Source organism: Neoarius graeffei, chromosome 20 (genome assembly GCF_027579695.1).
Source record: "Neoarius graeffei isolate fNeoGra1 chromosome 20, fNeoGra1.pri, whole genome shotgun sequence".
In the NCBI taxonomy this organism is placed as follows: Eukaryota; Metazoa; Chordata; class Actinopteri; order Siluriformes; family Ariidae; genus Neoarius; species Neoarius graeffei.
Window position 1 is genome coordinate 38,748,033 of NC_083588.1, and position 24,483 is coordinate 38,772,515.

The 24,483-nt window shown below is 42.7% G+C and overlaps 1 protein-coding gene across 1 annotated transcript; it reads right to left on the bottom strand.

The window, feature by feature from the left end:
* Positions 1 to 19: 19 nt before the first annotated feature.
* Positions 20 to 24,483, bottom strand: mcm5 (minichromosome maintenance complex component 5). The gene is made up of 16 exons (XM_060901677.1): positions 24,185 to 24,483; positions 23,802 to 23,928; positions 23,546 to 23,674; positions 14,610 to 14,782; positions 14,326 to 14,481; positions 12,158 to 12,327; positions 10,621 to 10,792; positions 10,409 to 10,520; positions 10,138 to 10,281; positions 9,971 to 10,036; positions 9,293 to 9,469; positions 9,051 to 9,163; positions 4,390 to 4,518; positions 4,078 to 4,220; positions 3,751 to 3,878; positions 20 to 515 (listed from the first exon to the last, which is right to left on the bottom strand). Exons 1-16 carry the CDS (start codon positions 24,352 to 24,354, stop codon positions 414 to 416), a joined length of 2,211 nt encoding a protein of 736 aa, XP_060757660.1. The 5' UTR covers positions 24,355 to 24,483; the 3' UTR covers positions 20 to 413.

The following is a 24,483-nucleotide window of genomic DNA, read 5'->3' on the forward strand; positions in this document are numbered from 1 at the left end:
TTTCACAATGCTTTATTATCACTTGTCAAACAAAAAAAAAAAAAAAAACATCATGACAATATCTATCACTGAAGATGCCCTCAGATTTAAACCTAATCACAAACCTGGAGTTTAATAGCATTATTTTGCACAAGCATCTGATGATAAAGAGTAAAAAGCACACAACCTTTAAATCAGTGTATTTGTGCCACAGCTAGAACGAACCAGGATTAAACATTATGGTTTACAGCACAAAAATATCCAACAGCCTGATACTGAAAGGAGAAAAGTCCACATCAGACACTGAACTATTTACAAAAGGTGACACTTTTGATTGAAGAAGCATTTTCAGAAAGATGCTCAATGTGCTTTAAATGTTGTAAAAACACATTTATCGGTTATTACTTAAAGGCAAACACACACACGGTCTTCATCTACTTGACTCTGTAAAGCACCTTCCTCTGCATGCGGTGCTGCAGTTCTCCTCTCCTCAGCATCAAATGAAGGACCTTATAGATGGCATGCTCGGGGTATTTCTGCTCAAAGACAGGAAAGAGAAGACTGTTAGTGTGAGACTGTCTTTGTAGCTGTGAGAATATTGATGAAAGCGCCAACGCAAGTTTAAAACCCAAGTCACAAGTGTGCACAGTTTTGACAGCTAATGATGGCCCTCTGTCCATTAACGGCAACTTCTACAAAGATAGAAAGTAAGGTTCAAGTAGCAAGTCTGCATTGTCACATCCTTCAGCATTCCATTGTTCGAAAAACAAACAATCCGCAACAATGCTGTGATATCCTCAGCCACAGATCACAAACTGCAAGTTGAAATTGAAGGTATTTTCTTCAAAGTGTCTATAATTTTAAATTCTTCCAACTGATCCATTCCATTTTCGGATGCTTAGTCAGTTATAATGGACCAGAATTGGCCTCAGCTGTCTTGCAGGTGGCCACGAAGAGGAAGAAGGAAAAAAAAAAAAATTATATATATATATATATATATATATATATATATATATATATATATATATATATCTCAGGTATATTCTATTCAAAACTTCCACACGACACACAGACGAAGAAAAAAAAAAACAAAGTTCAAAGGGATCAATAACAGTGAATCTGCAGATGCTTTGCTGCACAGAGAGCTCGCAGAGTAACAGTCACATGCAGTGGTGAACAGTTACTATTAGAGCTGGGACTTGAGCTCAGCCAAAACTTAGCCAGACACACCAAAAAAAAAAAAGCAACAGGGCGAAGGATTTTGCAAGGGATTAGCGTCAGGGTGCGAGATAGCTCTGTTGTTTGTAGCAGGGATGAGAGTGGGTGGTAATCAAAAAAGCAGAAAACAAGATGGCGCCGAAGCCAATTTTTTTTTTTTTTTTGGGGGGGGGGGGGGGGGGGGGGGGGGGTCTTGTTTGGGATACCCCACCAGGAAAATTTTGAAAAATAAGGCCTTACAAACCACTTTTCCTGCAATCTGAGCTGTAGTAGATTAAAAAAAAAAAATCTCTGTTGTCTTTTTTATATATTGACATGAAAATATGTTTCAAATCAATAGAAGTATTGTTTGAATTCAAAATAAAATCACATTCTACATTCAAGGGTATGGTTATAATTCATGATCAACAAAAATGACTAAATTCACATTAAACTTAAGTTTTATTAATTCTCAAAATGTTCATATATTAAATAAAATTTCTTAGGGTGACTGACCTTTTTTTAATGAGGACCTATGTCCTCATTAGTTGCATATGATTTCTTCAAAAAGTCTTTTGAAATATTTAAGTTTTCAAAACTGTCAGCATTAATTCAGATTTACTGACTATCATATGCATGTTCAATGTGTTAAATCAAACGAATGCTAAGTTTATGGGATAATGTCTACGTACACTTTATACAATTACTTATAGTTCACAGTCACTTCTCATTTGATCATTTCAACTTCTTCAGCTTTTTGGCCAAAGACAAAAGCTCGTCAGTCCTCTCTCTGTTTTTTATACCAGCATCGATTTCACATACCTTCGCTTCGTCTCGCTTGTCAATCGTATTCGGCATTTTGAGTAAAAAAGCCGATACGAAAGAGAAACGTATTTTTGAAGAGCAGCAACGATGAACATGTGCAAGTTTTGATAAAATAGAACGGATGTGGGTACTTTTGTAAGAACTGTTATGATTGGCTATCATGCTCTCGCCAGCGATGTTTTGGCCACTTACATTGTAAATAACACGCATTCTACCACGAGACTTAGCAAGACTAAAGATGGCGAAAATGTAAACATGTAACATCGTCGTAGGAATGAATTACGCTTGAGTATCACGAAGGAACATACCCCAACCCCCCTCAAATGAAACAAAAAAAAAAAATCTCAACGGATTTGGCATAATATAAAAAGGTAGATTTTTACTCAGAAAAAGCGGAAATCCGCCGGAAAGCGGAAAACTCTCATCCCTGTTGTTGTTGTCAATGTTGATTTTAAAAAGTAACTAAGTAAATTACATCGGGAGATGAATACTCAAGTATGAGTGAAAAATACTGTAGTGAGTGAGTGTGCGTGTGTGTGCAAGAAGAGTCTGGAGACAGAAATCTTAGTTTCTCGGTCGTTAGCCTGTGCTGCACTGGCGTGACTGCTTTATTAGCATTCGCCAACACTACTGATGAACGCTACACTGGCTGGAAGGTGACGTCACTGCTGCCCTGACTCACGGTTAAGCTCGCATTGGCCTTCCAGAAGGCCGAGCGTGATGCATTTTTGGTCCCTCCCACTATAAATCAAAATCTGATTGGTTAATTCATGTCACTTCCTACATAAACATACACTGCCATGGCCTTCTATCCCGACAATGAAGTCCTAACCAATGAATGAGACAGCTCTAAACTCTTCTCAGCCCAAAGAAAAAAAAACCCTCATTGGATAACTCGATTTTAATGTTTTCAGGACAGTAACCCTTTCATTTCTGAAGCACATTTGATAGAAAATGAGGCCAAATTAGAATTGGAAGAGAATCATGAAATAAATTAAATATAACATTTGAAATGCTGATATGTTTGGGCCTTCTCTGAAGGCCAAGAAGGTCCTGATGGTTCCCCTCTGGTTACATGCTTTCAAAACAAACAAACCAACACCACCAAAAAAACCAAACTGGATTCTGGGAAGGGTGGCACGGTGGTGTAGTGGTTAGCGCTGTCGCCTCGCAGCAAGAAGGTCCGGGTTTGAGCCCAGCGGCCGACGAGGGCCTTTCTGTGTGGAGTTTGCATGTTCTCCCTGTGTCCGCGTGGGTTTCCTCCGGGTGCTCCGGTTTCCCTCACAGTCCAAAGACATGCAGGTTAGGCTAAGTGGTGACTCTAAATTGACCGTAGGTGTGAATCGTTGTCTGTGTCTATGTGTCAGCCCTGTGATGACCTGGTGACTTGTCCAGGGTGTACCCCGCCTCTCGCCCATAGTCAGCTGGGATAGGCTCCAGCTTGCCTGCGACCCTGTAGGACAGGATAAGCGGCTACAGATAATGGATGGATGGATGGATGGATTCTGGGAAGGGTGTCGGGCCCCTTTAAGGGTGTAGCAAGTGATTTTACTCATCACAAAGCAGTCAGTCAAACTGCAGACTTGGTCAATGAAACCTGAGAGCCAACTTGCAAAATAGATCATACAATTTAACAACATAACACATCTCCCACGATATACTTCAACATTAACTGACAGAATATTATCGAGAAGATACCCCAGAGCAGAACATGTATCTGTAAACCTCAGAGTGGTACACGTTTCTCACCTGTTTGGTGAAATCCTGTACAATGCTGTGCTCAGACACCTGAGAGCCAATGGCAAAACGCCTCTTCAGCTGCTTCTCGATGCGGGAGATCATTTCCTGATCCTCCTGGGTGGTGAAACCCTCTACACCTGAAAACAGACAACAATGCATAATGTTACTGATATCATGCCCACACAGGTGGAAGAGTCAGGCAGAGCCTTCAATAACCTTTAGCTATTGTGACAGATACTTAAACCCAATACTTCGTAAAAATATTAGAAAAACAAACAAAACAGTCATCTCTATCTTGATATTTATTCAGCACCACACCATTTCACACAGACGTACCTGATAGGCTACCAGACAGTGCAGCATCCAGAGTAGACACCTGGAAAAGTCGAAGAGCCTCGTCCACCTCCTCTTCTCCGGCTATCGCTTGGAGCTTCATCTTTGCCAGGGACTCGGAAATGCGTACAACTGCCTCCAACTGCCTGTAAACCAAGACAGAAAACAGACTGATGAACCAAAGTTGTCATCGGAAGCATTTTAGGAAATGTTACTGAATCTACTGAACAGTAACTAGTGCTGCCAAATGTTACAGAGACATCCATAGCAAGCTTACGATTCTAAAATTCATGAGTCAGCCTGTAAACTGCTCACCTGACAGTGATGGGGATTGAGGCTCTGCGATCGCTCTCTCTCTCATGCTCCCTGGCACCACTCCGCATCACCACATAGCGGTTCTTCAGCTTCTCCGCTGCAGCCGCAGACAGACGAGGGCCGCATTTCCTGTCAAGATACAAACAAACATTTAACACGTAGGAGACAGTAGTGTTAAATGGTCATATAATGCTGCGACAACTGAAGAAACGGATCTGCCCCAGGCTCCTAAAGTCCTAGAATTAACCAAAGATGTAAAGGTGTCAGCACTTTAAAGGTAGCTTGCCTTTCAGATTTTTCAAGTGTAGATCATAAAAAGAATTTTCCCCGATACCCAGTTATTTTCGTTTAGTGGACCGAAAGCTACTGAATTCGAATCACAGACTTCCAATTTTATTATTTTTAAATAGAACAATGAATTTAGGACCATGTGGCCCTAAATTCTCCACTATTTTTTCCTGCTTCACCATGACCCAATTCAAGATATGCTAGGTCACGCACCACATGGTGAGCCTTCGCTGTTCTCACAAGGCATTGTGGGATACAAATTTGAAACAGGAGAGAAAAACTGAGACTGAGTGTGCGAATGAAACGTGGAAGACCGACTACAGTAACGGAAAGCGAGAAGAAAAGACATGTTGCGAAGGAAAGGAAACGCAGGACCAAACTAATAAATATGGGCGGTCAGCGAGCACCTCGGTGTGATCAGCTGTTCGTTTAGCGACAGAATGATGGAAGTCAGTGCATACCTGCCAACCTTGAAAAAATTTTATGAGTACAATTTTACAATTTCATGAGGAGTACCCCCCCGCGTCAACCTCACCCCAACCCGGCGCGCATGCGCCCCCACAGACCACAACCAGCAGACCAAAAACACACTTTCAATCCAGTTTTATTGATTGACCTTGGGAACATAGTCCAGTTTTGTAAAACATTCCTATTGATAGACTTTGGGAAACTGTTATTGATGGCTCTTGGGAACTTCCTTCCGTTTTGAAAAGCACAACAAACATTAAATACATGTGCAAATGAAATGAAATTAAACCAGAGCCACTCTTTCAAAAATAAATAACACATTAAATTAATACAGTATGTAAAAAAGGCACTTTCAACACAAAACATGGTATGCACAAATTTCCCATGCAATAGGTTTAGACTTTTGCATTTTTTAACATGTTGGAAGTATATTGCATTATACAGTAAAAATATTGCATTATACAGTACACTGCAGTATTTTGTAGTATGCCTTTTTCATGTGCAAACTATTGCATTTGCATTCGAAATATTGCATTTACTGCAGTAATACTGTATAAAAAAACATTTGATATTGCACTACTACGCACATGGATTAAAGCAAAAAAAAAAATCTGACTGAAAAAAAAAGCTCCATGTCGTTGGCCCCTACCATGTCAGCGTTGCGTCAAATTTTAAACGCCGTGTTGTCCATTATCCCTTAGGCCCCTACTTGTAGTACATTTACATAATTTTAACAATGACTAAAGCTAAGGCAAGACTTTACCATTGTTATTACTGGCTATAAATGATGAAACATCATGTTTTCAGCGCAAAGTGCAAATTTATTTCAACAATACTTTAGTAATGCACAACAGTGGTTAAGAGAAAAGTGCAAGTGCAGTCGAACTTGAACCATGCTTTCAAAAGAGTGGAACAGAAAGAAAAATAAGAAAATCTGTTGACATAAAACCAGGAAACAAGAAAAGTAAAGTGAAAGTTCACTTTTTCTGCTTCTTCGCAGTGAAGCCAAAGGCATCTAGTTTTTTGCTATTGCTTCCATAGACTTTTTTTTTTAATAGCAAACTACACAAAACCACACACCTGCCATTTTCATCTTTTTTGCACCATGAACTAAATGGCTTGCCATTATCGCCCATTTCATTTAGCCAAGCCCATCTCCACTTATTCTTTACCGTTTTGTCGATGTCTGACACATCTGTGCCTTCATTTAAAAGAAGCGCGTCCATGCTGGCAAAACCGAAAGTAATTTGACGCGCTCTAGTGATGAAAATCGAAGGGCCTGTGTCAGGTGAAATATGGCCTTATATGCAGTACTCGAGTTGGGGGGGGGGGGGGGGGGGGGGGTTTAGGGGGAGGCATCCCCCTTCTGAAATAAAAATCTCAAATCATCCCCCTTATAAAACGGCCATCCCCCCATCACATCCCTTGGGCCATTTTACCAATTAATGTGGAACTTAGCCTACTATTATTTTAACAAATATTACTACCATTTCAGCATTAGAGGCTTTGCGCAGTGATAGCCTACATGTAGCTGGATAAAAGACGCATATTTATTTATTCGGTTGCACCGCTCATTCACACCTATACGGAGGTTTCAGTCACTGAAAACAGCTACTTTCGCAAACTCTGGGCAGAGTGGAGATTTCTGAAAACTCCATCTTCAGACACTCGTGTAAATCGGGAAAACGAAGCAACAGTGGGTGAGAGGGCGCGCGCGAATATAATGAGTCATAGGTGTGAATCTTTCACCGAATGCCAATCGTCCCGGTTCTTCATGAAATCGCACGCGCACGCACAAATTCATTAGGTTAACTTTCAAATAACTGTTCTTGTGCACTTGACACCGGAGCCACTTTCTTGAATTTTGAGCTTCGGAGTATTCGCTTCTTTATCTATTTAAATCAATGAATTTGTCACATACATTAAATTACTAATGTAAAACATTAGTAGCCTATTTAAGCAATAGCTGTTTTCTCCACTGTTTTCCGACGTTTTGTGCTCAGTGAATGAGACACTTCATTACACTCCACTGACCGACTTCCAATTCCGGACTTTTTTGAAAATGTAAAATAGGCCTACGAGATTTTTTTTTTGGGGACTTAATTCGCGTTGGTCCTTCACTATTAATTTTTGAGACTGACGAGGCACTAAATACTGTGGAATTATTTTCTCCTTACTATGAAGTTTGGCATCTTAAACAAGTGTCGGGAAATCTTGCAGCCCGACTCCGCAGCCTCCAATGTTTAAGCGAACTGCTGAAACCATAATGTTTAAAGATTAAATTGTAGGCTAAACAAACCAAAGAAAAACACAGCCTTTCCAGGACGTTGTCTGCCGAAGCCTGTTTAACCTACAAAAGGCTTAATAGTATAGGTCTTGCTGCGGCTTCAACTTTTTCACCTGATCACCTTTCAGTAGGCAAATATCATTATTACTACTACTACTACAAAAGGCCTAGTATTAGTAGTAGACAAGTAACCTAGTTGCCTAGTAGTTTCATCAGTGGCCTACGCCAAGCCTTCCCGGGACTAGACAGTAGCGTAGGCTGTATTTATTTATTTATTTATTCCTATCTAGCGCAACAACTTATTCCTTTACATATACTCAAACATAGCACAAGAAAGGGTTCAACAACAGGCAATCACAGCAGCTTGGTGAAGTTCTAAATCACATCAGTGTCAGACCTATGGGCCAACCCCCCACTCCATTTTTTTTTTCCCTCGGATCTGCATCAATCTCATTATTGACCTTTAGCGCTCCCAGTTGACGGAAATCCGTCGTAGCGACGGAAAACTTTAATCCATGCACGCAGGTTTTTTCATAAGAGGGATGACCAATTTTCGACTTCACATCATCTGCAAACATTCTAGGCTACCACTGACAGAAGTTACCGACTGCCCTTAAGATATACAACATGCTACGTTTTGTTGAGCACATCAATAAAGTGGTACTTATCATAGTGATTCAATGAGAGCGCGAGAGGAATTGTACTCAGGTTTCTTTGGTTACCGCATCGAATATGCAACCTCGAGTGACGGCTTCGAAGTTAAATGAAGAACTAGCCTGTACTGTTGGTGTTGTAAATGCACAAAATAACGGCTAGGAAGTGCTTGAGTACACGTGAAACACAACCGTTTCTGTTACAAATATAAAAACGACATCTCTAACCGATGTTTCAATCCCCGACTCGCTCTAGCCACCTGGCTGCACCGCTGCACTCAAGTCAGAGACGCGAAGGAGGAAGGGGAGGGGCTGAAGAGGGCGGAGCCACACGCTCTGGAAGAGGGGCGGGGGGATTGGGCAAAGCGTTCCATTCTGGCTTTGAGTTTTCTCACAGATCAGCGGTATCAACTTCAGCGAGAACTTGACTGAAATGCGAGTTCGGACGATATGCGTACTTTTTAATGTGAAAATGTACAGTCGTACAATGAGGTAAAAATTCGTAGCGGCTACGCAAGATGCGTACAGGTTGGCAGGTATGTCAGTGCACAGTCAAAAGTGAACCTGTGGATGCCAGCTACTGTAAAACCCAAAAGAAGAAGGTAAACCTGCGCATGCACACACGGACTTCCTCTGTCTGCTTGACTGCACAAAGCGAGCGATTTTATGCACATTATTTGCTAGAGAATCCCTTCAAATTAAATAACTTCCCAGCCACAACATGGCCTGTTTTGTTTTATTAGATATTACAGAAATAAATATAATCACAATGACCAAATTTCAGAGGGAACTAAATTTCACCGATTTTATGAAATCAAAAGGCCGTCTCGTTTTAATATGCACTCTAGTCTGCAGGTGGTGTCTGTCAGAGCACGGCAATTGTGGTTATCTACATCTAATTGAGTTATTCCTAAAATGATACTCGTGTCTGTTATGCTGTACAGCAGGGAGGGAAGTAGACTTACGTTCTGGCATAAGCAATGTATTTCTTCAATGTGGCCAAAGGAATCTCTCCCTCCACCCCTTCCGTCTGCGTCTGAGCACTGAGGTGGACGTTCATCACGTGACGAGCCAGAGTCTAAGAACACACACACACACACACACAACTATTATTGAAGAAAACCAGGCTTATTAAATCAAATCCATTCATGTTCACATTGAGTGGTTATTTAATGATCAACCAGATGGTACCATTATTCCCACCCACCATGTCTCTCTGCTGGTCATGCTGATCCTTGATGATGAAGATCATGTCAAAACGGGACAAGATGGTAGGCATGAAATCAATGTTGTCCTCGCCCTTTGTGTCGTCCCATCTGCCAAAAACTGAGTTGGCAGCCGCCAGGACGGAACATCGGGAGTTCAGAGTGGTAGTGATCCCAGCCTGTACACAGCAAGACAGCAAGCACATCAGTTACACACACTGAATGTTTTTACATGAAGTCAGTCAGCTCAAGAACATTAAAATAATGAATGATACAACAGCACTGAGGGGCGGCACGGTGGTGTAGTGGTTAGCGCTGTCGCCTCACAGCAAGAAGGTCCGGGTTCGAGCCCAGTGGCCGGCGAGGGCCCTTCTGTGCGGAGTTTGCATGTTCTCCCCGTGTCCGCGTGGGTTTCCTCCGGTGCTCCGGTTTCCCCCACAGTCCAAAGACATGCAGGTTAGGTTAACTGGCGACTCTAAATTGAGCGTAGGTGTGAATGTGAGTGTGAATGGTTGTCTGTGTCTATGTGTCAGCCCTGTGATGACCTGGCGACTTGTCCAGGGTGTACCCCGCCTTTCGCCTGTAGTCAGCTGGGATAGGCTCCAGCTTGCCTGCAACCCTGTAGAAGGATAAAGCGGCTACAGATAATGAGATGAGACAACAGCACTGGCTCTCTGTACCTTGGCAATAGAAATAGTCTGCTGCTCCATCGCTTCATGAATAGCTACTCGGTCATCTTCTCTCATCTAGAAAGACATTTAAAATCTAAGACACCCAACTACATTACAGAGGAAAACTAATTTACACTCTGCATAGCTTCAAGAAGCATGCAACTGTTGAGCTTTACCTTGTCAAACTCATCAATGCACACCACACCACCATCAGCCAGCACCATAGCACCACCCTCCATGATAAAACCACGCGTGTTTGGGTCTCGGAGTACAGACGCTGTTAGACCAGCTGCACTGCTGCCTTTTCCTGAAGTATAAACCTGAGACATAACAGTATCTATTTTAGTATGCGAAGCACAAGCTTCAAAATAGTACTACGGAGAGCTAACTCGAATAAATATACAATAGGTGTAGTTCTGGAACCAAACAATCCAACATTTAGTTTACCCCAATAGGAGAACATCTCTCCACAAACTTTAGCAGCTGAGACTTGGCTGTGCCAGGGTCTCCAAGCATCAGCAGATTGATATCACCTCTGCGGGTAAGACCATCTGGCAACCTGACCGGGGGAGGAAGGAGAAGTGTGGTTAGTGTGTGTTCACTCACCTTTATTTGTCATAGTTATTTATTTAACTGCAGAACAAAGAACACATGCTCACCTCTTTCTGGAGCCCCCAAACAGGAGGCAAGCAATAGCCTTCTTAAGATCATCACTGCCATAAATGGAAGGAGCGAGAGAGCGAGCAACGGATTCGTAGACAGAGGGGGAAGCAGCCAGGGCCCGCAACTCCTCCTCTTCCTGAGGGGATACGGATCCAGTGGCTCCTCTACCTACAGAATTGGAGGGTGAGAAGGAATAAAATTAACAAGTGCGCTCAGAGAGCACAATATCCCCTGCTGGCAACTATGCCATAACTCTGGTAAAATGCGACCGAACTGAACGAAATTGCAACATGCACATTACCGACATAATACAAAGAATCCGGTCAGTTTTGTGAAATTCCTCCAAAAATTGTGAGAGGAGTTGATTTCAGAAGGGGAGTACCCTTCCCAGGACGGATGGGCAGACGGACAGATATCACCACGACATAAGAGGGCTCCCCCTTGAGCCTTTCGGCCAGCGGGGGATAAAAATGGGGCATAGACGACAAAGGATGTTTTAAAATATAAATTTTGGGGGAAGTCTCATCTCATTATCTCTAGCCGCTTTATCCTGTTCTACAGGGTCGCAGGCAAGCTGGAGCCTATCCCAGCTGACTACGGGCGAAAGGCGGGGTACACCCTGGACAAGTCGCCAGGTCATCACAGGGCTGACACATAGACACAGACAACCATTCACACTCACATTCACACCTACGGCCAATTTAGAGTCACCAGTTAACCTAACCTGCATGTCTTTGGACTGTGGGGGAAACCGGAGCACCCGGAGGAAACCCACGCAGACACGGGGAGAACATGCAAACTCCACACAGAAAGGCCCTCACCGGCCACGGGGCTCAAACCCGGACCTTCTTGCTGTGAGGCGACAGCACTAACCACTACACCACCGTGCCGCCCCTTGGGGGAAGTCATGGCCTAATAATTAGAGAAGCAGCTTTGGGACCAAAAGGTCGCTGGTTCAATTGCAAAGTATAATTTTGTTAATCAAGAGCTGCAACTCTTGTAAAATGTGACCGAATTGAACGAACTTACAATGTGTTTTACCGAAATATAACAAAGAATCCTCTCGAGTTTCATGAAATTCCTCAAAAAATTGTGAGAGGAGTTGATTTCAGAAGGTGAGCACCCGTCCCAGGACGGACAGACAGATGGACGGACATCGCCACAACATAATACCCCTTTGAGCCTTTTGGCCAGCGGCGGATAAAAATGGGGCACAAATGACAAACGAGGTTTTAAAATATAAATTTTGGGGGAAATCATAGCCTAATGATTAGAGAAGCAACTCTGGGACCAAAAGATCGCTGGTTCAATTCCCTGAACTAGCCAGAATGGCTGAAGTGCACTTGAAGAGCAAGGCACCTAACCTACAACTGCGCCCTGAGCTGTTCTGGGTATGTTGTCTGTCGCTCTGGATAACAGTGTCTGCTAAATGCCATTAATGTAATGTAAAATTATATTCTTAATTAAATGTTATAATTCTGAAAAAGCACACAATTCAGACTGGCTTGATCCTAAGCTGCTACTCATGCTCACCCGCTCCCTCTGTGTCCACTTGAATACCCACTACACGCAGGTAGGCAGAGCGGATGCCCACTCCAGCCCCTTTATCCCGACCTTTGCCCTTGGGCTGAGACACTTTCTTAATGGAGTAGATGCCCATGATGGTCACTCGGTTCCCAGGCACTACGCGGTCACACAGATACCTTCAAAAAAAAAAGTCAGACTTTAATATCTAGGAGTTAAAAAGCTACATTTGCAGCAACGTCCACAGAATAGAGATGAAAGTGGAGCAAAGAAAAAAAAATCCTGAACTTTTGAAAGTCAAACTAAGATTGGGGGGGGGGCGCGCCGCAACGTCCCCCGAAAAATTTTAATAACACACAAAACCCTGCATTCTAGTACTTATTTTCACTAAAACAAGTTATAACTTTTAAGCCTTTTTCTTTCATGTACATTAATGATTAACATGTCAAAAATATCAAATTTAATTCCCCTAGTTAATGAGTAATTTTCAGGAGTGCATTTAGAAAACGCGGTGATTTTCCTGCTACACAGTTCATTACGTTGAAAAAAAAAAAATCAGACAGTTGAAGGTAAACTCAGCAAAATCCCAAAACAGTGCTGTTAAAAAGTAAAGGTCTGTTAGAGTTTCTAAAGCTTTCAGGTTTCAGTGTTGGGGACATTGATAAACGAGGCTCAATCTTTTAGTAGAGTTGTGCGTTTGCAGAAGCTAAAGTGAACTAAACATTTCCAATTCATATTTATGCGAGTTGAAGCCAATTGTTTACATTAGTTCATATTGTCTGTAAATTTAAACACCAATGAATACCAAATTTCTCATGTAAATCAGGGGCGTAGCTAGCCTAGTAAACTAGACCCGCCCACCTAGCGGCCAAAAATATTTTTGCCTACGAGCGGGTCTAGCCTCGGACCATATCAACAACACACCCCGGGCATCAAATCGTGCCCGCCAATCACAACGCAAGGTTTTTGTTTGGATTCTTTGGGCGGGCTTTTGCAGGAGTGACGACAAAGCTGCGCGACGCTGGAGAAAGCACAACAGGAAAGATGGCTACGGCTAGTGAACAGCGCGCGTTTGACTCCGCTTTGGAATCAGTTTTAGAAGAATTAGACTTGGAGTTTTCGTTGAAACATGAGCAGGAAGAGGCTCTCCGCTCATTCCTTTTCAAGAAGGACATTTTCGCTGTTTTGCCGACCGGCTATGGCAAAAGTCTGATCTACCAGCTGTTTACCCTCCCCCACTGCTTTCTGTTGCTCTGACTACGTCACAGTCACTGTTGCGCTGATTGGTCAGAGCGTTGGCCTATACGCACAGAGACAGTTTGAAAGACAACGCGTTGTTCCTACCCACACCCTTCGGAAATGTCTACGACCGAGACGAGACTAAATATTCACATTTAGTCTGGCTTGCCAGGCTAGGGCGTAGCTAGGATTTCTCGGTGTGTGTGTGTGTTTGTCACACACTGACTGGCAGTCTGAGTACATTATGTAACAAAAAATAAATTACCCTTGCTAGTGTTAGGCAGCTTAGAAACCAGCTCTTCCATTATTGCTGTTTCGTCCTCGTTTTCTTGATGTTGTGTTCTAGAAACGGCACTAAAACTTGGCTTCGAAGCCACAAAATGCAACTTTGATGGAAAAAAATATAAAATAAATTGCTTACCTCTCTTCACATCGAAAGAAGGAGGAAAGTTTCGCTTGTTTTGACATGGCGAATTATTAACACGAGGAAATACTTGTAATTCGCAACTAAAAAGACTGCAGCTACACTGGCAGCTCGACCATGCTTTCTAGTGTGATTGTGTTGCGCTTGCGCAGAACGGTGTCAGTCCTGCACGCCTTAGCTCGTGCACCTGAAGGCGCGCGCGCCTAACGAGCTCCGGCATGCGTGCCGTTAACAAAGAACACCTGTCTTGAATCAATGAACTACGTTTGGGCTATTTAAGGTCTGCGCCCATGCAAGGACGATGCAAAGTATTACGCCACGTCTAGGAACGCAAAAAATCCGACAAATAAATTTCTCCATTCGGAAAACTGGAGATTTTCAAGAGTTTTGTCAAATATCCGGATTTCCGGGTAAATCCGGAAGACTTTCATCTATAACAGAAGAGAATTTGGAGAGAGACTGTAATAGGGTATGCCACACTACATGATGATCCAGTGAAACTGCACATGCGTACCGGTCACAGTAGAGCTGCATATGTCGTGGCATCTCTCCATGAGGCACAGCATCGGGTGACTCCTGCAGCCGCAGGGTCTGGAAGTCCACACACACGCACCGGTCTGGGATGATAAAGTAGGGATCTACAGGACACTTCACACGGCCCGCCTGCTCACTGAGGAAAAGGAGGGAAAAACCTCACACGTGGTATTTTCTTATGGCAAAAATAAACAAACGTATTAATTGCCACCATTTACATAGAAACACAGCCGATTTAAACAACAGAGATGTGAAGAGACTCACCTGTTGCACTTGCGGGGCAAAGCGTAGCCTTGCAGGCCAGGTGGTAGAGGAATGTTATTGATGACAGCACGGCAGCCTCTGCACTGCAGGCAAACTCTTGTAGCTTTTGCCCTCACTGCTGAGGAGGAGATGATGATACCGGGGATTTTCACCAGACGGGATACCTGTTCAGACTGTGGCAGACAAGAATCACACAAAAAACAAACAAACACAGTTAATAAAAAATGAAAAATAGCTGCAATATCGGTACCTGGGTATATTCTGTACCAGTCAAAAGTTTGTACTGTATTTTTATTATTTACTCTGAGTGTGCAAAGCGTCAAGGGAAATGGTGGCTACTTTGAAGAGTCTAAAATAGGAAACATTAACACTTTCTTTGTTTACCACATAATTCCATGTTATTTCACAGTTTTGATGTCTTCGGCATTTGTTCTACAATACAATAGAAAATACTCAAAATACAGAAAACCCTATGAATGAGTAGGTGTCCAAACTTTTGACTGGTACTGTATATACTAAATATAACAGTTAGTTCCGGCCCACTAATTTGACTGGTCAAGTGACATTCCAAGAGTGCCGATATTTCCGATAACAGCACTGGGACACTTCACTGTGTGCATCACTCCAATTATCCATGTAAATTTCCACTTCCGACTTTGAAACCATTACTATGATAGTGTTAGCGATATCATCCATAGGACATGGGAACTGAGATTTTTCAGATTTAAAAATATGACTGCTGTCAGATGAAGATGAAAAGGAAGAAGAGACACCAATTTTACTGGAAGCACCATTAATAGGAATGGACAAATCAATGAGAGCTAGTGGATATGATATAAAGGGAGTGTGGCTTCTTCTGGATCCATTTCCACTCAGAGCAAAAATAACTAGATAGAACTCGACGCCAACGGCGTTGATGGGGATGCCTCCGCCCGGTAGACTACACGCCTTATTAAGTTGTGATTTGGGGATGGACATTTGACCTCACAGTAATCTTGACCTGGTGAAATTACTTGTATCAGCCTTGGAGATATTGTGTTCACAAGGTTTTCGGACAGACATTTGACCTCAGTGACCTTGACCTTAGACCTTTTGATCTCAAAATCTAATCAGTTCATGTTTGTCCCAAAGTGCACAAATGGTGAAAGTTTGGTGAAATTCCTTTCATTAGCCTTTGAGATATCGCGTTCACAAGGTTTCGGGACGGACGCACGCACGGATGCACAACCCGAAAACATAACGCCTCCTGCACCTTATGGTGGCGGAGGCATAAAAAGGGAATAATAATACGTACACATTCCTTTCGGGTGTTCAACGCACCTTTCTCTTTCAAAATTCTCTCAAAATCTTCCGGATTTAACGAAGCAAACCTGGCAGCCATGTTTGTTTACAAATTATCACAGTCGCTCGCTAGAGCAGAAGTTTTACGTCTCTGACATGTAACGTCATGTCTTGACAACCATGCAATATCAAACCATATTCAACACTCATTCTCCATTGGGCAGAGTGGCGTAATACACGTAGGATAAGCGATATGCTAACAATATTGCATGCTATCAAACCAAATGAGTGAAACCCGCTAGAAAAGAATAGAATACATGTTTTTATTCCACTGAAAAAGTGTCCTGTATGTAAAATAATTGGCCATATTGAGTCCAGATTGTCACTCACTCGATATTATTATTTTTGTTTAGAGAACTGTTATATAAAAGCAATATCACGTTCAAGGCTGTGCTTTTGTACTGAATATTGGCGCGGCCGTGATTCCGGACAGAAGTCAGCCTTCAGCCTCGTGCAGACTGAATCACAGCTGATATTCGGGTGCAACATCACACTCACTCTCACGCAATATCGCCAAATGATTTACCGCTCAACCAGTCAGAAGGCACCGATTCCTTTTGAGTTTATATTAATATGTGCTTGATCTAATATTATTATTATTATTATTTCTACAGTAGCAGCCAATTCACAGGGACTTGTATTGCTGGACTCTCAAACAGATAAATAAAATCCGTGCAATCTTTGAGATGGTGAAGTTTTGTGAGGAGTTTAAGAATTTATAGAAAGAGTTTCTGCTGTCAACACTAAGTATCAGAAGTAAGGCTGCAAGCTTTCCAATACAGGAACATCTTTAAGACAGAGTCTGAGCTTTGTGGTTTCCACAAGAACATGATAAGCTGTTGCTTTTGTCTTATTAACTTCCAAAAGAAAGGGGGGGAAAGCAAGTAATAGAACAGCCAAGTGAGGTTTAGTGATGAAGAACTAAATTGTTTCATGAACATTTCACAACATTATACACAACTATAAACAAATTATGACATCATTCTTTAATAAATAAAAAGGGTTAGTCATAAGGCCAAAATGCTGTGGTATAAGAATAAAATACATTACAGGAAATGTAATTATAGGGGACTACTGCACTTTAGCAGGCGCTAAAATACACAAACAGTCACGCCAACCCTAAAGCCCAGTGCACACCTTCTGATTTCACCGGGGCTTCGCGTGTCAGGCGATTGGTTACAGGTATACGGGCCCGATTTGATCGGTTCAAAATTCCCTGCACACATCTGTGAGACACTGTACACGTTCAGCCCAAAAATAAATACATTTTACACTACGTTCACACTGCAAGCTGAAGTGACTCAAATCCGATTTTTTCGCCCATATGTGACCTGTATCCAATCTTTTATTGACAATATGAACGACACAGATCCGATTTTTTCAAATCCGACCCAGGCCGTTTGGATATGTGGTCCTAATTCCGATTCCTATCCGATCTTTTCATATGCGACTTCAGTCTGAACCGCCAGGTCGCATTCATCCGACTTACACGTCATCAACAAGCCACAAACGTCACTATTCTGCGCTGAAGTAGGCGGCGGGTCTCTCAAAAAAAGTTACAACAACGTGGCGCATGACATCAATGCGACTCCGCACCCACACGTTCCTTTGAACAGAGGTTGCAGTCACTACCAGGGCTGTAGTACTCGAGTCCGGACTCGGACTCGAGTCCGTCTCGAGACGTTTTTTTGATGGACTTGGACTTGACTCGGACTCGCTTGTAATTGGACTTGGACTTGTCTCGGACTCCCCTAGTGGTCTCGCTAAATATAGCTGCAGGACTCGTCAAGTCCACCAAGGAATCCGCCAACCAATGGTAGAGTCTCACACTTGAACTTGTTACTTTAAGATTCTAAATATGTGTTTTATTATCTTCCCGTGCGAACTTCATTGTTTTCTCTCACACATAGCCTATACAGCGAAGATGTCGGCTAATTCGGGGGTAATTAAATTCGCCTACACAAATCACCATGAGTTTTCAACAACAGATCAGAAAAAGAAACACCGGGCAGACTGCAGATTCTGCAAAAAAACAATTTCAGACACGCTTGGGACGACGTCCAATTTTAACAGACACCTGCAGAGGAACCACCCAGCAAGGTAAGTGACAGTTAGAAAGTGCTTAGCTTTATCTTGTGCTAACAGTAGCGAACACTGGCCAATGGAAGATACGGATACGACGCTACAATTCCTTACGTTAGTATTTTTTTCATCAGGTAAAACGTTAGATGCTCAATGAGAATTAAGTTACAATATTAACTACGTGCAGCGCAGTTTCAGGTGACGTTTGTGGTTGTGCCTGAATTGGGAATGCTACTTCATGCCACGTCAATGCATATCATTTTAAATGGCTCCCTCTAGTGAGTAGAATGGTCAGTTGTAATTGCAAAGAAATGGCGTGTCCCTTAATTAAATAAAAAGCAAACATGACTTCCTTTATGCCTCTGAATGTTATTTCAGTGACATGGCATTTATTAAATAATCAGAGCCATTGGCTAGGTTTGATTATGTTGCAACTCATTTTAGTTTTATGGACATAAATGTATGACTGGGAATACAGATTTTACTTCCCTTATAATGAGGCTTGATATCTATATGTTATTTAGTTCTAACACTCACATATGCTTTTGTGTTTCCATCTCTAGTCTGCAGGAGTATCGCCAACGACAACGGGACAAAAATCAACCAGCTATCACGGGATTTTGGCGGTCGCCGGTTCAAGTATATAATGAATCTTCTTCGAGGCAACAGGCGATCAGCCAGTCAATAATTCACGACCTTATCATCGGGTGCTGCCTGCCGTTATCCATCGTGGAAAATGAAAACTTCCGTCATTTCCTCCACGTCATGGATAACAAGTACACACCAATCTCACGCGCTACCATTACAACAAGAAACATCCCTCAACTAGTGGCAACATTGAAAGAGGGCATCAAATCACGGCTGGAAGAGCAGTGCTCCCTGTCCGTCACAGCGGACATCTGGTCCGACCGCACAATGCGGTCCTATTTGGGAGTTACAGCTCACATGCTGAACAACATCTCTGAACCCCATCTTCAGACCTACCTGCTTGCCTGCAGGAGATTCAAGGGCCGCCACAGCTCTGAAAATATCTCTGCAGCATTTGATGAAATATTAGATGAATACAACATCAGTGAGAAGGTTGACTTTATAATCACCGATAATGCAGCCAACATGAAAAAGGCATTCAAAGTGAAGATGGCAGACCATTCTGATGACTTTGAAGGTGGCAGCAGCTCAGATGAGGAGGACATGGATGGGGCACAGCTGGACACAGATTGTCTTCTTGGTTCCCGTCAGCGGTTGTCATGCTTTGCACACAGCCTACAGCTGGTCATTGGGGATGGAATGAGAGAGCTGAAAGCAATGTCACGGGCAATCTCAAAAATAACCAAGCTTGCCAGTCTGCTCCATACCAGCACAGTATTTAAGGATAAGTTTGAGTCTGTCTTTGGGAGTGGCAAAAGTATCCCTGTATCAAGTGTAACCAGGTGGAGCTCACAATTCAGGCAGGTACAGGCAGTGACTGATCTGGACCATACTGCACTCACACAAATGTGTGCTGTTGACTTTGAGAATGTGGTCCTCAACTCACGTGAATGGGCACAATGCAAAGAACTCGGAGAAATTCTCAGACCTTTTGCTGAGGCCACTGATTTGACCCAGGGTGACAAAGTTGTTACGATCAGCATGGTTGTACCGACTGTCCTGGAACTTCATTCCCACCTTGCAGCAATGGATGGAGAAAAGAGACTGTGTAGGTTGCTGACAAGGGCTCTCAGAGCCTCACTTGAAAGAAGATTTGCTGGCATCTTTGTTAGGCTTGGCTTGTCAAATGACCAGGGCCTTGATCTGCCATTCAGTCAGGATGTGTACATGCATGGAGCAATGCTGGACCCCCAGTTTGGATTGAAGTGGGTGGAAATGGATGTTAAAACCAGTGACAGTGCAAAGACTGAGCTGCAAAGATCACTAACAGGTATGTTCTGTATTTCAAAATCCCCTCCTTAAAGTGCATTATGCAGCATTTTCATTGCAGTGGAAGATATGAATCAAATATACAGAGAGGAGTGAGTTTCATTTGTGACATGCATAGAAAAACTGAAAGTAGAACCTGGAGTGAAATAATAATGGTTGTCTGCTATAAGTAATGATGGTTGTCTGCCTCTACTGTGCGTGTGTGTGTTTCCAGGCAGCTTGATTACTCAGGCCAAGAAAATGGACTGTGAGCTGCCAGAACCTACCCAGGAAGAGTCTCCCCCGAAGGCGAAAATCCAACGGCTCCTGGGGAAATACAAAGTTCAAAACAGGAGCCACTCCGCCCTTGGTTATCAAAGCATCAACAGTGAGGTACAATCTTACCTGGAAGATATCGAAAACTACTCTGCAGAGGAGGATGCTCTTGCATTTTGGTGCAAAAACAAGGACAGATATAGCCATTTGCATGCCCTAGCTCTAAAAGTGCTTTCCGTACCCGCTTCTTCTGCGCCAGTAGAAAGAGTGTTCAGTGCTGGAGGGTTGATTATGAGGCCCCATAGGGCCAGTCTTGGAGCGGAAATGCTCTCCTCGCTCATGTTTTTGAAATGCAACAAATCTCTTTTTTAGAGATGTCTGTCTGCAAAATGCATGTTTGGTGATGATGGACATTGTTGATTTAATAGCAGAGATGGTAGCTTTACTTACCTAACCAGACTTGCCTTCCTTTACTTTCCCTTGATTTACCTGTATTTGTTGTTGTTGTTTTTTTGTTTGTTAAAACAAGCCATTGAATGCAATTCATTTTGCTCCACCCTCTTGAGGTGTGTGTGTGTGTGTGTGTGTGTGTGTGTGTGTGTGTGTGTGTGTGAGTGAGAGAGAGAGAGAGAGAGAGAGAGAGTGTGTGTGTGAGTGAGTGAGACTGTTGATTAATGTTGACAAATGATTCTATGGGGGGGGTTGTTACAGTTAATGCTCAAATAAAAATTACTTATTTCATTACACTCACGGCATGTACAGTTTTTTTTTTTCAGGCAAGGCATACTCTAACCACAGGTACACACAGTATAATACTGGTAATAATTTTTCACACTTACTGTATGAGTGAAGCTATATTGTACAAGCTATTGTTTGTATATATACACAAACCATAAGTACTGTGACACTGTGTTAGTAATAACCCAAAGTTATTATCTTGATGCTCCAAGTATATGACTTGTATTTGCTGTCCTGGACTCGGACTTGACTCGGACTCGAACCTCTTTGTACTCGGACTTGACTCAGACTCGAACCTCTTTGGACTCGGACTTGACTTGGACTCGACTAAGGTGGACTTGACTACAGCCCTGGTCACTACCCCGCAGAACGCCTGAGCCAAAACCCTTGCTCTCTTCCTTCTCAACCTCTTCCTTAACATCAGGCTATTGTGCATGTTCTGGCTCCGTCGCAACAACAACTGCATCATCGCCAGGTACTCCATGCTGGCTACTGTCATACACAGGAAACTTTAGGTTACTTCCGTAAACACTGGCCATGCTCACTGCGTGTGACGTCGTCGTATCCTGCAATGCGCATGCGGAACACTTTTAGGTCGCTTTTCGTTCATACTGAGGATCACATACAAGTTGCATATATTTGTTAATGTGAACGACCTCACAAAAAAATCGGATTTCACAAAAAAATCGGAATTGAGCATTAAGCCTTGCAGTGTGAACGTAGTGTTATAGATATATAGCTAGAAAAGTATTAAATTTTGAATATTAGAATCAAAAAGGAATAATAATCCTAACTAGACAAATCAATAATAAGAATTGATTCTAATTTGTTCAATCGTTCTTAAAATTCAACTTGTTCCGGGATTCCGGACAAGCGATATCTGTACCACTGACAATGCTATAATACTTTACCAGGCATTTTCAAAGCCGACATGATTACAGCCATAGCCTCGTTCCTCTTTTCCCGTTTGCTGTAATCAGGTGAACTAATGCCATAAAGACAGGTAGACGCTTCCCAAAGTAACAAGTTGTGCTTCCCAGTCTGCAGTCCACGTGTGATCAATCCTGGCACTCCAATTGGCTACTTAAAATTATCGTAACCGATGAGATCGTAGTAACAACGCAAACACTACCGATTGTGTTGCGTATGAGGAGATCGCGTCCGAAAATATCAAGACCAGTTTGATCTGAACTGAGCAACTGAGAACCGATGAAATCGACTACGAGGTGCCCCCGCACACATTTACGAATCGCAAGCGATTTAATCGGCCCAACAAAATCGTAAGTGAATCAGGAAGGTGTGCGGTGGGCTTAACCCTCAAACAACCAATCCCACAGCACAGACAGACAAACACCAGTTTTGACGACTTTGACATATAAAATAACAAGGTAAGCTTTTCTTTATTTATTTATTATTGATAATTAGGGCTGTAACGATATGCGTATCGAAATCGCGATACGCAGAGCCACGATCCGTATCGCGATACAAGAAGGCAGAATCGCGGTACACCCTTTCAAACTTCTCCTCAGCCCAAAAACAGAGGCGCTTCCAAACTTCAATTTATGAATACTTTACTTTTTATTTAAATTACATTTTAAACTTACTTAAATTACTTTTATTTTTTTATATCTATTAGTAAGGCGTTTTTTCGCCGACCTGCGACAATCTTCTGCGAGTCACGCAACGTCCACACTCGCCACTGGCAGAGCATTCATTTCTTTTAAGCGGTCGCCATTCTGGTTGCGACGCGGGGAGCGAATCTGTAAACAAGCAGCTCATTGGCTGGCTAGGTGTGCCACAAGCCAATCACAATCACTTGACCGGAAAGGCATGCAGTGTTGCCAGATTGGGCGGGTTTAGGTGCTTTTTGGCTGGTTTTGAACACATTTTGGGGTGGAAAACGTTAGCAATATCTGGCAACACTGAAGGCATATCTGCTTGGGCGGAAGCCTTCTGCGGCAGTTACATTTTGACACGCGAGCAATGTTTCACCATAAAAATTCCGTAATTTCCATCTGTTTTCCACGATCACAGAAAATCATTGGCCCTATGAGAGTGAGACAGTGAGAGAGCCGCCACCCCCAAAAAAAATCTTAACGGATTTACACGATTTGGAAAAATGACTTTTTCAGAACCGAAAAAAACAGAGCTTCCGGCTCAACAGTATTATTTTGAGAAATAAAACAATCTTTGGATATACATTTGTTCATTTTTGCATACATATTACTCATTCTCTGCAGTGGTCTGAATTATTTGTTATTAAATAGTTAATGTAAGTAAATGTTAATAAGTCAAATTTACTACTTTAAAAAAAACATTAAAAAAAAAATCGTGGGCGTATCGAATCGTGGGTCAAAAATCGCGATACGAATCGAATCGTGAGTTGGGTGTATCGTTACAGCCCTATTGATAATACAGGGGCTGCCGCTCCTAAACTCCTGCTTAAATTCGCTCAAGCGGAATTGCGCCCGCTAAAGTGCAAACTATCCAATTATAGGAAAATAACCGCATACCCTGTTGTGTTTCATACCTTACATGGATTGTACAGATTCTTTGGTTTTGTTACTTTGCAGAGTGGGATTGAACACATTTCTGCATCTCACCTTCAGGCTGCGAATAGATGCAGGATGCGCATCACTCTTCAGCATCACCTGGATGTCCTGCACCGTCTCTTCCCCGACTGGCCTGGGACGCGTGACCTCATCAGCCACTTCCTGTGCTGCCTCTTCTAGCTGCCAATCACAGCATTTTAATGCACATTTTCTCAACCAAACATCACTCAGTTTATAGGAAGCAGGTTACTGTGGTATTCTGCCTGAAGCTGTTGTAGAAGTGTGTGTGTATTCAGGCTGTGCTCACCAGAGACAGGTTCTCCGTGGGCAGCTTGTACAGGCAGTCTGAGAGATCCTCATCAAAACTGGCCAAATCCTCCATTTCCACCTCGATCCAGTACTCTCCAAGAGTGTAGTGCCTCTTGAGCTCATCTCTGCAGAAAATGGCCGAACAAAAAACCTGCTGGATCACTGAGAGTAATCAACACATAACTGGGTTTAAAACAAACATCACCTGGTTAATAAAGCTAAAATCTTCCCTGCTTTTGGTGCCGATACTTACACTGATACAGATTATAATCTGTAGACCTAAACCTGGGCCTTCACTGAACAGTGGAGAAAAGATAGATCTCATGTGTTAAAGCACTTTTGACATAACATGTTTCCTCTTTCCTGATTTTCCTCCTGTACCTGTATTTGTAGGTGAAGCCTGTGCGATCAGTGCCCACCCTGAACTGTCTCAGGAACTCCCGAAAGCGCTTTTTGATCTGACTGCGTTTCACGGTCCCTTCATCCCCAACGCTTTCTCCTCCGCCGAAGCTGTCGCTGTAATAAACTCCAGGATCATCAAATCCAGACATGTTCCTCTGATTTAAACCCAAGCCGCTTATTTAAAACAACAACAAACTGTTGCAGGATAGACCACAAAAACCCAGCGCACTCACTGAGCTCCCGCCACGCTACACGTTTTCGCGGCAAAACTTCTCCGA